Genomic DNA, 14,542 nt, shown 5'->3' on the forward strand with positions numbered 1-14,542 from the left:
TGGGCTTCTACTTTGATCTTTAAAGAAATATCATATTTCACCCTTTTTCAATAAAAACAAATGTTGCTTTCTTTTTTGTATGGTTTTCTTTATTTGTGCTCACTAGGGTCATAGGTCGAGGACCGAACATTGTGATATTTTTCAATGGTCGACAAACTTTCAAACTCTCCAGCAAAATCTTTCACAACGGCAGACTGATCAATTTATCTGTTGATTTCTTCTGCAAAACGTCAAGTTTTCCTGTAGTTTTTTAACCATGCGGAAGCTAAGTAAGGACGAAAAAGTACCAACTTGAAGAAATATAAATTTGCCTCCCTGTTAACTAAATTTGCATCACTGTTACATGTAAATTGCAGGTGGTATTCACAACGGCAAAATACCGAAACCTTGTCATACGGAAGAAGACAAACGATAAACCATCGGACTATTTCGCTTTTTGCCGTATTGATAATATTTCGTCCATTATGAAATCGCCTACAGAAATACATTCGAACTCGGCAATCGAACTCCAGGTTTATCACCTGATCATATGTTATCATAATTTCTGTATCATGTCGCCGCTTTCCAGGCAACAAAGCTTTCCTCTTCAGGTAAAACGCATTTGTCGGGATTCTAGCTTCGTTACACTTATGTCCTTTAGTGCTAAGCTTTCCTTGCTAGCCAGATTTTTCTCTCACTGTTTCGGATCCCACGACACAACTCTCAATTATTTTTGCAACCGTTTACGGTTTACGTACTGCCAAGCGATACGTCACGTGATTAGTGACGAATCATGACAGGTCGAATCATGACCGTCGAATCATGTCTGAAAATCCGGGTGTATACATAGCAATGAAATCAGCTGTAATAATACAGAGTCTGGGTCACAAGACAAGACTTCATTGTTCATTCGCAAAGCCATTCCCTTCATCGTCAACAACTAGGCGAAAATTTCTAAAAAGTAACCTTGTTTTCGACCTTTTCCATTGATATAAAGACCTTGCTAGACAATCTTCATGATGAAGTATCCTGTTCTGTGTGTATGTGTACATTCACGGATCCTAAACAGTTGCCTTGTTTGCACAGCTTCTGTCTTCATTGCCTGAACGGAATTCAACGAACGAGCGGCATCCATGGCAAAATTACTTGCCCCGAGTGCAGGAGACAGTTTCAGATTTCTGGGAGTGGAGATCCCAGCGAACTTCCCACCAATTTTCGTATCAACAGTTTGCTAGATGTCTTGGCAATAAAAGAGTGCAGCACAGCTAACGTGAAATGTGGAAACTGCAACAAACGGAGCGCCCAGACCTTATATTGTTTCCAGTGTTGTTCTTTCTGGTGCGAGGAATGTGTTTTAGCACATAACATTATACGCACCAATAAAGAACACAGAACGCTGGCACTGAAAGATTTTCAAGATCAGGACATCGAGGCCGTGTTAAAGAGACCGGCATTTTGTCAAGAGAAACGACATGAAAACAAAGAGTTGGAGCTCTTTTGCAAGGACTGTAAAGTCGCCATATGTAACACTTGTGCTGTAACACTCCATGAAGGTCACGGAAAGATGCTTTTGGAAGAAGCTACAGATGCGCGCAAGACTCAGATCAACTCCATGACTCAATCCTTAATAGAAAAAGCACAAGAAAAACGAAAAGAACTCGAGCAATTAAACCAAAAGAGCACGGACATTAAACTGCAAGTAGCCGACTTTAAAAGCCAAGTGCAGACGAATGTGGATCAAGTTATTGCAATCATCGAGGCGAGGAAACAGGATGTTTTTGATGCAGTCGATAATCAAGCGAAAAAATCACTGGAATCTCTCTCACAGAAAAAAGACGAAGTTGAAAATCAAGTCAAATTAATTGAATCGGCAATTGAACAAACTAAAGCTCTTGTGAAACGAAGCTTTAGTGCTGAAATCCTTGGATTCAGTGAAACATTTGATGCAATCCTTCAGGAACAGGGCACCCAAGAAAACCGTGACATTGACTGTATCCCTCGGTTTAGTTTCACTAAAAGTGAAAAATTGATTAACGTGTTGAACAATGAAGGGATAGGTAATGTAAAAATTGATTTAAGCGAAACTAAAGCGCGACAATCAGGAGCTAAAGGTAAAGAAAGTAGTAAAGTAATCGCTGGGATTAAAGGGGCAAATGTTCGTGACAGTCCTCTTGAGACGCAGGTACAAAACAGGTGCTTCAGATCTGTACTGTCATTAGGACAAAAAGGTAAGTCTGTTGGAATGCTTAGCTGTCCCTGGGGGGTGGCAGTGAATGATCAGGATGAAATTGCTGTGACTGAGTGGGACAACAACAGGGTTTCAGTGTTTAGTAGTGACGGTACCCACTTAAGATCGTTTGGTAGGAGGGGTAACAATAATGGTGCGTTGGGGGGCCCTAGAGGGATCGCTTTTGATAGTCATGGCAATATTGTAGTGGCAGACTGTGTTAACCACAGGGTGCAAGTCTTTGATAGGAATGGTAACTTTCTTAGTAAGTTTGGTGAACAAGGAAGTCGTGATTATCAGCTTAAATTCCCTAAAGGTTTATCAGTAAACGGTAACGGTGATATTATTGTTGCTGATCAGGGTAACAAATTAATCAAGATATTCTCCTCTAGTCGCATTTATTTGCGTAAGTTTGGTGGAGCACGTTCTTTGGTCCTTCCCTATCACTGTATCCAACACGGTCAATATTTTATAGTCTCAGATCATGGTGATCATTGCATTAAGATGTTTGATCTTGAGGGAAAATTTATTTCTGAATTTGGTAAAAAGGGAAACGAGGATGGAGAGTTCAATCAGCCCGTTTGCTTGTCAGTTAACAAACAAGGATTGCTAATGGTCTGTGATGCAGGAAATCACAGAGTTCAAGTATTTGAACTGAGTGGAAAGTTTGTTACAAAATTTGGAAGTGAAGGTAGCGGGAGAGGAGAGTTGAATTATCCATTTTCTACAGCAATTCTTAGTGATGGAAGAATAGTTGTGTGTGATTTGAATAATGATCGAATCCAGGTATTTGAGCAAACAGGAAATAATCTATAACCTGCGAATTAAACCGTCTTTCCTCGCTCCTTGTCGTTTGGGACCTTTCGCGGAAAACATCTCTGCCGCGAAACTTCGTAATAGCAGCAATGTGCGAGGAGAGTCAGCTGTATTCGCAGCGGGCTACAAATAACCTTTGAAATTCAGTTCACTATTATATATTCCGATTGTTAATCAGATTCACAGTTCATGTTCATTCATACAATCACAGAGTGCAGGTATTTGAACTGAGTGGAAAGTTTGTTGCAAAATTTGGAAGTGCAGGTAGCGGGAGAGGAGAGTTGATGCATCCATTTTCTACAGCAATTCTTAGTGATGGAAGAATAGTTGTGTGTGAATTTAATAACGATCGAATCCAGGTATTTGAGCATACATGAAATAATCTATAACCTGCGAATAAAACCGTCTTTCCTCTCTTCTCGTCGTTAGGGACCTTTCAGGGAAAACGTCTTTGCCGCGAAACTTCCTAATAGCGGCGAGGAGCGAGGATAGACAGGTGTATTCACAGCGGGTTTGAAATAATCCTGCCTTTGATGAACTAAGACTTGAGATTCAGGTCCTGCTATTATACATTGCTCATTAGCTCCACAGTTCATGTTTCTGGAGGAATCAGTTTTGTGCGATTATTTTGTTCAGACATTTTGATATGTCGAAACTGGTTTATTATGTTCGACTTGTAAATATATTTTGTCCATAAATGATATGGATGAGTCCACTGTCGCGTTAAAGTTGAGTTTACGCCGGCGCTACCTTCCTTGCATTGCCTCTAGTTTATTTACGCGCGTAAATACAATGCTTAGAAAGAAAAACTGGACCATATATTAGCTTATATTGAATTGACTAGATCCAAAAAAATCAATTAATTGAGATAATTTTCTCTTACATTGTAATCTCACATTATTACTAAATAAATTTGCAAATACTTCATATCTATAGAAATATTATACTGTTTAATATTTACATACTTTTTTGAAAGTGTGATTTTTGAATGGGTTTTAACCTGTTCAATAGCGAGGACAGCCTGAGTTGTCAATTTTGTAAGTAAACGGCTTATTTTTACTTACCTTTTTTCAGTAGAAGCAGACGTACATATTACTCAAAAAGCAAAATACTATTCCCTGTAAATAACTCAAGTGGATTATTGTTGTCTAAATAAACAACAGTGTAAATGCTTTGTTCCTTGTATTCAATGTCTCCTAATAGTCAAAGGCGGATTTAGTGGGGGAGTGGGAACCAGGAAGCCGCGAACATTCCACTTTTCTTTGAAATTTTGTATTGCATCAGTCAATTCCACCTGCGGCATTAGCATTTCTTTGCCTTGGATGGCAAATTTCCGAGGGTGGGGACTCTTGAGCTGTCAAATCCCCGGGGTAGGGACGAAAAAAGAGGGCAAATGCCCCGTCCTCCGTCAACACTGCAACATTTTTCATTGATCGCACAGTCAAATAGTGCCTTTTTAAGCATTTTAATGTGCGATTTTTTTGGTTTAATTAACGTCTTCCTTTGTAATAGCGCGAGGATTCTAATTAAGACTTCATGCCGCGACGACATGCACCAGTTTATGGTTTTAGTATTGGTATAAAATTATTGACATTAAAATTAATAGAGCGCTGTAAAGTTATATGTTATGAATAGTTTTATAAATATGAAAGGATGTTCTTCAAATAATACCAACAGAAATTTAACCAAAAAAATAACCAAAAAACGTTGATTCACATCGATAGCTCCAATTTCGCTACGTAATTCTGGCTTGATAAGCAATGAAGAAATGCATACATACATGTCAAATCGAGAACATGCCTTTACAACCCTCTACAATTTATTTCTGTCCTTAAAAAATGAGCCAATCTGCTTTTCTTCTACTAAAACCTTATATTCTGATAGGAAACCGCGTGCGTATCAAAAGCTCGGGATTGGCCCGGGGGTTGGCAAATGCCCGGCCCCCGGGCAGTGCAACATTTGCAAATGCCCCACTCCCGGGACTGACAAGGCGGGCAAATGCCCCGTAGTTGCCCGGGGGGGGGGGCTGGGCGCAGGTGGAATTGACTGATGCATTATGCTTTCTGGTGCGAGGAATGTATTTTAGGACATAACATAATACGCACCAATAAAGAACACAGAACGCTGGCACTGAATGATTTTCAAGATCAAGACATCGAGGCCGTGTTAAAGAGACCGGCATTTTGTCAGAAGAAACGACATGAAAAAGAAGAGTTGAAATTCTTTTGCAAGGACTGTAAAGTCGCCATTTGCAACACTTGTTTTGTGAAGGTCATGGTAAGATGCTTTTGGAAGAAGCTACAGACGCACGTAAGACACAGATCAACTACACACTTCAATCTTTAAAAGATAAAGCACTTGAAAAACGAAAAGAACAAGACCAACTGAACCAAAAGAGCATGGACATTAACGAGCAAATAGCCGAATTAAAAACCCAAGTGCAGACGACTGTAGACCAATTGCTTGCAATCATCGAAAAGAGGAAACAGGATATTTTTGATATAGTCGACAATCAAGCGAAAAAACCACTGGAGTCTCTCTCACAGAATCAAGTCCAAGTTGCAAATCAAATGAAACTAATTGAATCAGCAATTAAAGAAACTGAATTTGTGTTGAAACGAAGCTTCAGTACTGAAATCCTTGAATTCAGTAAAACCTTTGATTCAATCCTACAGGAACAGGGAACCCAAGAAAACAGTGACACTGAATGCAGTATCCCTCGGTTTAGTTTCACTAAAAGTGAAAAACTGATTAATCTGAGCATGAGCGAGGGGATAGGTAATGTAGTATTTATTTTTAGCGAAACTAAAGCGCAACAACCAGAAGCTAAACGTAAAGAAAGTATTAAAGCAATTGCTGGTAATAAAGGGGCAAATGTTGGTGACAGTCCTACTCAGACTCAGGTACAAACCAGGCGCTTCATATCTGTGCTCTCATTCGGACAATATGGTGAATCTCCCGGAATGCTTAACTTGCCCTGTGGGGTGACAGTTAATTGCAATGATGAAATTGCTGTGGCTGAGTCCAATAATAATAGGATATCTGTATTTAGAAGTGACGGTACCCACTTGAGATCATTCGGTAGGAGGGGTCACAATAATGGAGAGTTTAATTACCCTACCGGGGTCGCTTTCGATAGCCTTGGCAATATCTTGGTGGCAGACTGTTTTAATCACAGGGTGCAGCGTTTTGATGGGACTGGTAAGTTTCTAAGAAAGTTTGGTGAAAAAGGAATTCTTGATCACCAGCTCAGTTATCCTGAAGGTTTATTAGTAAACTGCAAAAGGGATATTATCGTTGCTGATAAAGGTAACAAACTAATCAAGATATTCTCTTCTAGTGGCGAGTATTTATGTAAATTTGGTGGAGCAGAAGGTGCTAAGTTGGTCAGTCCTTATCACTGTGTCCAACATGGCCAATATTTTATAGTCTCAGATTACGGTGATCATTCCATTAAAATGTTTAATCTTGATGGAGAGATTATTTCTAGATTTGGAAAACAGGGGAGCAAGGATGGAGAGTTCAATAGGCCATATTACTTGTCAGTGAACAAAGAAGGATTGCTAATGGTCTGTGATGAAAGAAATCACAGAGTTCAGGTATTTGAACTGAGTGGAACGTTTGTGACAAAGTTTGGAAGTAAAGGTAGCGAGAGTGGCGAGTTTAGGAATCCAGTATGTACAGCAAATATTGGTGATGGAAGGATAGTTGTATGTGATACGAATAACAACCGAATCCAGCTGTTTGATTTTGAATGACACGATTTTAACTTTGTAGTACATGATACTTGAGAATATGAACTACTATACATTTATCATGAGATCTCAGTAGATTTTATGTTTGTTAATGTAAACAATTTTGTGAGATAATTTTGTTAATATAATAAATCTTACCATGAAATCGAAATTGCTATAGTACTGGCGTGTGGAATGTCAAGGGAAGGGAGGGGCAATGAAACACTCCCCCCCCCCCTCTCTTTTCCTCTTCTACTCCATTTTCAGACTATTTTCTCGCCCTAACCACCCTACCCTACTCCCCAAACAAGAACTAGTTTCATAGGCTGCCTGCCCATGCATAGACATTAAGAAAAGCGAGTAAAACGGTATAACCTGGTTTTCACTTGCGCATAAGCATAAGGCTTAGTATAAATACAAAGCTATACTAGAAATACGTAAATCGCAGGACCTCGCGAAGGACTTCCGGGGAACGGCAAGAAGTTGAATGGAAATAAGAAGTAATAAAGAAAATTTATAAATCTAAAAATCTTTGGCTATATAAAGAAACATAACAATTGTAATAAATAAAAAGAAAACTGAAGAAAAGGAATTAAAGAAAAGGAGAAGAGAAAAAGAAAATCAGGTACAGCCCGTAATCGAACTCAGGCCCTTCAACGCGCCGGGCCATAGCTTTTCCACTAGGCCACGTAAAACACAATGTGAAAATTTCTGAAAATATATTATTAAAAACCTTTCCCCTGGAACTTCCGCCAGCGTGACCTGTTTAAAGTTTATCGAGCCCTATTAGGAATTCAGAGATATTTTTCAGAAGAATGACTGTTGTTTTGACAGTGAAACCCCAACGTAACGTAAACGAATTTCATCGCATTTAAAGAGCGGCAGCTCAACCAAGCCGATACGGTATAAACTCGTCCTGCGAGCAAAATGTGTTTTGTTACCTCGATTTTTGCTCATCTTAAGGCAAAAAAACCAAACCGATGCAAGACACTCTTCGGTGTTGCCTGGAAAAACAAAATGCTATGTGACGTCACACACTAGATGACGTCAGAGCGGACACTATGGCGATATATACAAGTATACAAGTATAGATGGGCCGGCCGACTTTGCAGGTCGCTAACACCACGCGCGTGACGCGCCTTATTTATTCCCTGGGGGAGGGGGTGGGGAAGGAGTTTTGTTGCAACAAAGGAGCAGTTACGTGATCCCCCCTTAAAGCATACAGTGTGGTTTTTATCCCCCCACATTGGCGGTGGAAGATTTCATGATACCCCCTCTTCTATCCCAGCCACCACAAAAAGCCAGTGTAACTATATGCAAGCAAGTGACATCTATATTAATGCTCACGTCTTATGAACCTTGAACAACAACTTCACATATTTGGTCATCTGATATGAACTGAATTGTCTACTGTGAAGGGTAACTCTTCTCATCCAAATCGTTGAAAACAAATAAAGTCATTGTCGCTCTCGTACCCCTCACTGTCTAATTCTTCCTCATATTCTTCATCCCCTGATTCCCCGTCACTTTCATCTTTGGCACCTCACGATTCGTCTGTGTTGATAGACTCTTTAACTGATGTGTCGGTAATAATGACATCGAATAACTTTTACTTTGTCATTAAGCTTCCTACCAATAGTGGTCAGTCAATGTTTCAGGTAGTAGTCAAGTTCTTTTACCTTTAACTTTTCGATCTTGCCACTTTCAATGAGGGTGTCGTCCCATTTGAAGTCTTTGTATGTCCGTTCCGCCTCTTGCCTCTTTCGTTCCTCAGCTTCTCTTGTTCAAATGTCTTTTCTGATATTAATATATTTAAGGCGATTAAGATATGTAATAACATGCTTCTCATCAAAATTGTATTTTGAACAGAAGCACTTGATGGTATCTCCATCGTTTATGACACTGACGGAATGTTCCTCATGGAAGTCCTTCAATCATTTTCTCGGGAGATAGTCATCCGCTGTCCTGCCTGTCGATTCCGTCTGAAAGACATCCATGAAATGTCCCCGATTGTTTGGGCCTGGTACAGGTTGCGGAATTCTTTCTGTCTCTGGTCCCACCCACCAAGAACAGAGATTAGAGGTCTCCTCTTTGCAGGCATGCACCACGACAGAATTTCATTAAGAGCTCTCCACGGATGAAGTGGTCTTCCATAAACGATTCGATCTTTCTGAGGTATGCTGCACCAGGGAATTCCAATTTGTTTCTTCCTAATTCGCTCCGTTATCTATCAAGATGAGCAGAATTGAAAGAGAACAGTTCATCAGGAGGCTCACTCACTTTACTCTTAATGTAGTCTTTAAGAACAGGGGCGTCATCAATCCTCTCGGCAACCTCAGTGACTGCATACGTATACAAGGCATTTTTCTCCATCCGCTTCTTTTCGTATCCTTTATATGACTGAAGGGACATTCTCTTGATTTCCTCTTCTGAAATATCTTCAGATCTCCTATACTTTTCGCACTCTAGAGTTGCACCACCCACAAGAGCATAATCAGAGCAATAGCCGCGTAGTTCAGCCTCACCTTAATTGCCCGCTGTCGCCCCTCGAACGATGGAGTCAATGGAGGATGGAGTGGAGGATGTTCAGTGAAGGATGTTCAAGAGTCGGTGAAGGGAGGCGTCCAAGAGGCTGCCAACGAAGCGCTGGGGACAAAGCAGTGACACTAAACTAATCACTTGTTGATCATACCATGTATATATTTCTTACTTCTGTTGTTGTTGTTTGTAAAGACGGTGTACCACCACGACGTCCTAAAAAGGCGTCGAACATTTTATGAAAAGAAGTGGATAGTCACTCAAGAGAACTGCGACACAGTTTTGAAATATTGGCACTGAAATGAAAGGACACAGGATTCCTCCCTCTCTCTTCGTTCATCTAAGTGATAAACCGTCGTTTCTAAAAAAGCTATTTATATAAACGCGCCGTAAAGGCCTGGTCAACAAAACCAAGAAACAAATAACACAAAAAAACCGCTGAAAATAAGCTTAAAAGAGAAATTTAATGTACATTTCACACTTTTAATAGACAAAGAATAAATTCTCATAAAACATATTGTAATTGTTGCTGAATGCATATGAATGATTTTAAAATTAGTTGGGTAGCCTTATTGGGTAGCCTGACTAAGCCCAGTAAAGCGGAGCGGCCCGCCTTACGGCCACCTCGGTACTACGGTCGCCTCGTTATTACGACCAAAGTTTTGGCCACCCGGCAAAACGGCCATACATTTTCTCGTAAAAAAGAAAAAAAACCCTAGCTAATACGGTTACCCGTTAATACGGCCAATTGTTTTGGCCCATTGGTACATGGTGACCTTATTATCGTGGTTCCACTGTACTAGTCGATCTCGATCTGATCTGTCTTTAAGCTTGGGTTACCTGTGGTTTGATGAAATTTTAAAAACTTCATGCTTTATAAACAGATTATCATTTCTCAGAAAGAAAGGTTTATTTTTGGATTCTCTCAGGTCATCAAAACTTTAAACACCTCGAGACACCATTTGATTGGCTGCCGAGTCGGGTCAAAGACAACACTTCTTTGTTGCGGTTTCTGAGAGTGCCAACCGACTACGTATTTTAGTATTTTAAAACTTAATTTGCTTTCGATCTTCTTCATGGATATAAAGACCTTGCTGGACAATCTTCATGTTGAAGTATCCTGTTCCGTGTGTATGTGTACATTCACTGATCCAAAGCAGTTGCCTTGTTTGCACAGTTTCTGTCTTCACTGCCTGAACGGAATTCAACGAACGAGCGGCGTCCTTGGCAAAATTACATGTCCGGAGTGCAGGAGACAGTTTCAAATCCCTGGAAGTGGAAATCCCAGCGAACTTCCCACTAATTTTCGTATCAACAGTTTGCTAGATGTGTTAGCAATAAAAGAGTGCAGCACAGCTAACGTGAAATGCGGAAATTGCAACAAACGGAGCGCCCAGACCTTATATTGCTTCCAGTGTTGTTCTTTCTGGTGCGAGGAATGTATTTTAGCACATAACATGATACGCATCAATAAAGAACACAGAACGCTGGCATTGAAGGATTTTCAAGTTCAAGACATTGAGGCCGTGTTAAAGAGACCCGCATTTTGTCAGAAGAAACGACATGAAAAAGAAGAGTTGAAATTCTTTTGCAAGGACTGTAAAGTCGCCATTTGCAACACTTGTGTTGTAACACTCCATGAAGGTCACGGAAAGATGCTTTTGGAAGAAGCTACAGACGCGTGCAAGACTCAGATCAACTCCATGACTCAATCTTTAATAGAAAAAGCACAAGAAAAACGAAAAGAACTCGAGCAATTGAACCAAAAGAGCACGGACATTACACTGCAAGTTGCCGACCTTAAAAGCCAGGTCCAGACACATGTAGATCAAGTAATTGCAATCATCGAGGCGAGGAAACAGGATGTTTTTGATGCAGTCGATAATCAAGCAAAAAAATCACTGGAATCTCTCTCACAGAAAAAAGACCAAGTTGAAAATCAAGTAAAAATTATTGAATCGGCAATTGAACAAACTAAAGCTCTTGTCAAACGAAGCTTTAGTACTGAAATCCTTGGATTCAGTGAAACATTTGATGCAATCCTTCAGGAACAGGGCACCCAAGGAAACCGTGACATTGAAAGTATACGTCGGTTTAGTTTCACTAAAAGTGAAAAACTGATTAACGTGATGAACAGTGAAGGGATAGGTAATGTAAAAATTGTTTTCAGCGAAGCTAAAGCGCAACAATTAGAAGCTAAAGGTAAAGAAAGTAGTAAAGTAGTTGGTGGGAATAAAGGGACAAATGTTCATGACAGTCCTCTTGAGACTCAGGTACAAACTAGGCGCTTCAGATCTGTGCTGTCATTTGGACGATACGGTAAGTCTGTTGGAATGCTCAACCGTCCCTGGGGGGTGACAGTGAATGATCAGAATGAAATTGCTGTGACTGATTGGGGTAACCACAGGGTTTCAGTGTTTAATAGTGACGGTACCCACTTAAGATCGTTTGGTAGGAAGGGTCACAATAATCTTGAGTTCCAGTACCCTACAGGGATCACTTTTGATAGTCATGGCAATATTGTAGTGGCAGACTATTTTAACCACAGGCTGCAAGTCTTTGATAGGAATGGTAACTTTCTTAGTAAGTTTGGTGAACAAGGAAGTCTTGATAATCAGCTTAAATTCCCTCAAGGTTTATCAATAAACGGTAACGGCGACATTATTGTTGCTGATCAGGGTAACAAATTAATCAAGATGTTCTCCTCTAGTCGCAACTATTTGCGTAAGTTTGTTGGAGAAGGTTCATTGGTCGCTCCCTATCACTGTATCCAACACGGTCAATATTTTATAGTCTCAGATTACGGTGATCATTCCATTAAGATGTTTGATCTTGAGGGAAAATTTATTTCTAAATTTGGAAAACAGGGAAACAAGGATGGAGAGTTCTATCAGCCCCGTTGCTTGTCAGTTAACAAAGAAGGATTGCTAATGGTTTGTGATTCACAAAATGACCGAATTCAAGTATTTGAACTGAGTGGAAAGTTTGTTACAAAGTTTGGAAGTGAAGGTAGTGAGAGAGGAGTGTTTAATAGTCTAAGTTCTACAGCAAATCTTAGTGATGGAAGAATAGTTGCGTGTGACACGTTTAACCACCGAATCAAGGTATTTGAGCATAAATGAAATAATCTAGCCTGCGAATACAACCGTCTCTCCTCGCTCCTCGTCGTTAGGGACCTTTCGAGGGAAACGTATCTGCCGTGAAACTTCCTAATAGCGGCGAGGCGCGGGGGAGTGCAGCTGTATTCGCAGCGGGCTACGAATAATCCTACCTTTGAGACTCAGTTCACTATCATATATTCCGATCATTAATCAGCACCGTTCATGTTTCGGGAGAAAATCCATTTTGTGCGATTATTTGTTTAGACATTTGGATATGTCGAAATTGGTGTATGTTCTACTTGTAAATATATTTTGCCCCATAAATGATACTATGGATTTCCACTGTCGCGTAAAAGTTGAGTTTTCGCCGGCGCGACCCTCCTTACATTACCTTTACTTTAATTTACGCCGTAAATGCAATACTTGAAAAAAAAAACTGCAATAGATTGACGAGATCCACAGTTTATTATTATGAAAAAAAAAATTCTGTTACATTTTAAGCTCACATTATTACTAATTTGCAATTATTTATCTTCAAAGTCTGTTCAATATTTTAGATACATTTTTGAAAGTGTGTTTTGAATGGGTTGTTATCTGTTCAATAGCGAGGACAGGCTGATTGGTTCACAATTTTTTAACTACAAGGTTTATTTTTACTTAGCCTTTTCCAGTAGTTACAGACGTACATATTCTCAAAAAAGAAAATGCTATTCCCTTTTTTAATAACTCAGGTGGATTATGTTTTGTCTAAATAAACAACAGTTTAGTAAATGCTTTGTTCCTTGTATTCAATGTCTCCTAATCAAGGGCGGATTTAGGGGTGGCCGAGGGGGCGGCGGCCACCACTTTTTCTTTGAAATATAGAATTATTTTTTATAGAATACTCAGCAAAATAAAAAGTATCTAGTAGGCAATTGTCCTGGCCACCCCTTTCTGAATTTTCTAGATCCGCCCTTGTAATGTGTGCAATAACGTGCGACGGAAAGTCGATAACGCCACTTAACAGTCTTGCTTCTTGAGTTTCGCGCTTAAGAGAAATACTACAGAAAAAAACTTAGCAGTGACGATGGAAATTGGTGAAGACCGCCTGTCCCCGCATTTTGTCTCATGAATGTGCCACCCTTGCTCTCCTAGATACCTTTTCAAAGGGGGTAAATACAAGAAAAGCCCTTTGAGGCTTTTCGTCGAGTTGAAATTTATATTGCGGCCGATTTAAGACGAAATCCACACCAAACTCCAGACACGCATAATTATTCCAAGTTCTTTAGTGCGGCTTGTGCGCTTTGACATTTTCACTTTGTAACCTGTAACAAAGAAGTTGGGAAAGTTTTTGGGATATAACAAAACAATTACGCGCACAAACACATTAGTCACGTACAGCATTGGGCATACTGCAAAAAAGTCGGATTTGTTTTCTCAAAACCGGTTTAGCGTAGTTTTAGCTTTTCTCCCCAGTCTCGCCCTCCGTGTTCAGCTTGGCTCTAGACCTTTTTTTTAATGGCTTGCCCGGCGTACTTGAGTACGCAAAAATAACGTGACTGTTTTGCAGTCTTCATTGGGCAAGGGGCAGAAGAAATAATAATAGAATAATAGAATAGAATAATAAATAATAATAGAATAATAATAATATAGAATCCTCCCTACACACTTTGACGATTGTCCCACCGAGAGTTTAAGTTGCACCCAACATTTCTTTTTAAGCTCGCTATCAAATAAATGCAGTCTTATACATGCCTTGAAACTGAAGTGGGAAGGTATTCGATTCTTTGTTTATTATGATCGAGAATTTGTAAGACAAGAGATGAAGCAAATGAACCAATTAGAGTCAGGGAATTAACCGAAACTATTTCATGATTGCAGGTTTTATTGCGATAATTGTTCTAATTGAAGCTGCTGTTTTGTTGTAATTAAGAAAACAGGAGTTAAAATGATATATTACGTCAAGAGCGTAAAAAAGTGTAATCGGCCAAAGCATCTTCTATTGCATCCCTTCTCCTAGCAGTCTACAAGTTCGTACGCGAGGTAAGTTAAGACTTGCCCTCACTTATAGTGTCGTTTCTCGTAGGCTCAATTTTTAACAACAAAAACATCAACATCGATAACGTTTCTTCAAGTTGAAATAATTTATGACCGTGTTACACTATTAA

General features: G+C 39.8%; 1 protein-coding gene across 1 annotated transcript; it reads left to right on the forward strand.

Moving 5' to 3' along the window:
* The first annotated feature begins 256 nt into the window (after positions 1-256).
* On the forward strand, positions 257-13,022 carry LOC140934773 (uncharacterized). Its single transcript, XM_073384368.1, has 6 exons — positions 257-269; positions 942-3,015; positions 3,201-3,286; positions 5,294-6,667; positions 8,626-8,779; positions 10,337-13,022. The coding sequence occupies exons 1-6, from the start codon at positions 257-259 to the stop codon at positions 12,414-12,416; spliced, it is 5,781 nt and encodes a 1,926-aa protein (XP_073240469.1). The 3' UTR covers positions 12,417-13,022.
* Positions 13,023-14,542: the final 1,520 nt, after the last annotated feature.

This window comes from Porites lutea, chromosome 1, assembly GCF_958299795.1.
Source record: "Porites lutea chromosome 1, jaPorLute2.1, whole genome shotgun sequence".
In the NCBI taxonomy this organism is placed as follows: Eukaryota; Metazoa; Cnidaria; class Anthozoa; order Scleractinia; family Poritidae; genus Porites; species Porites lutea.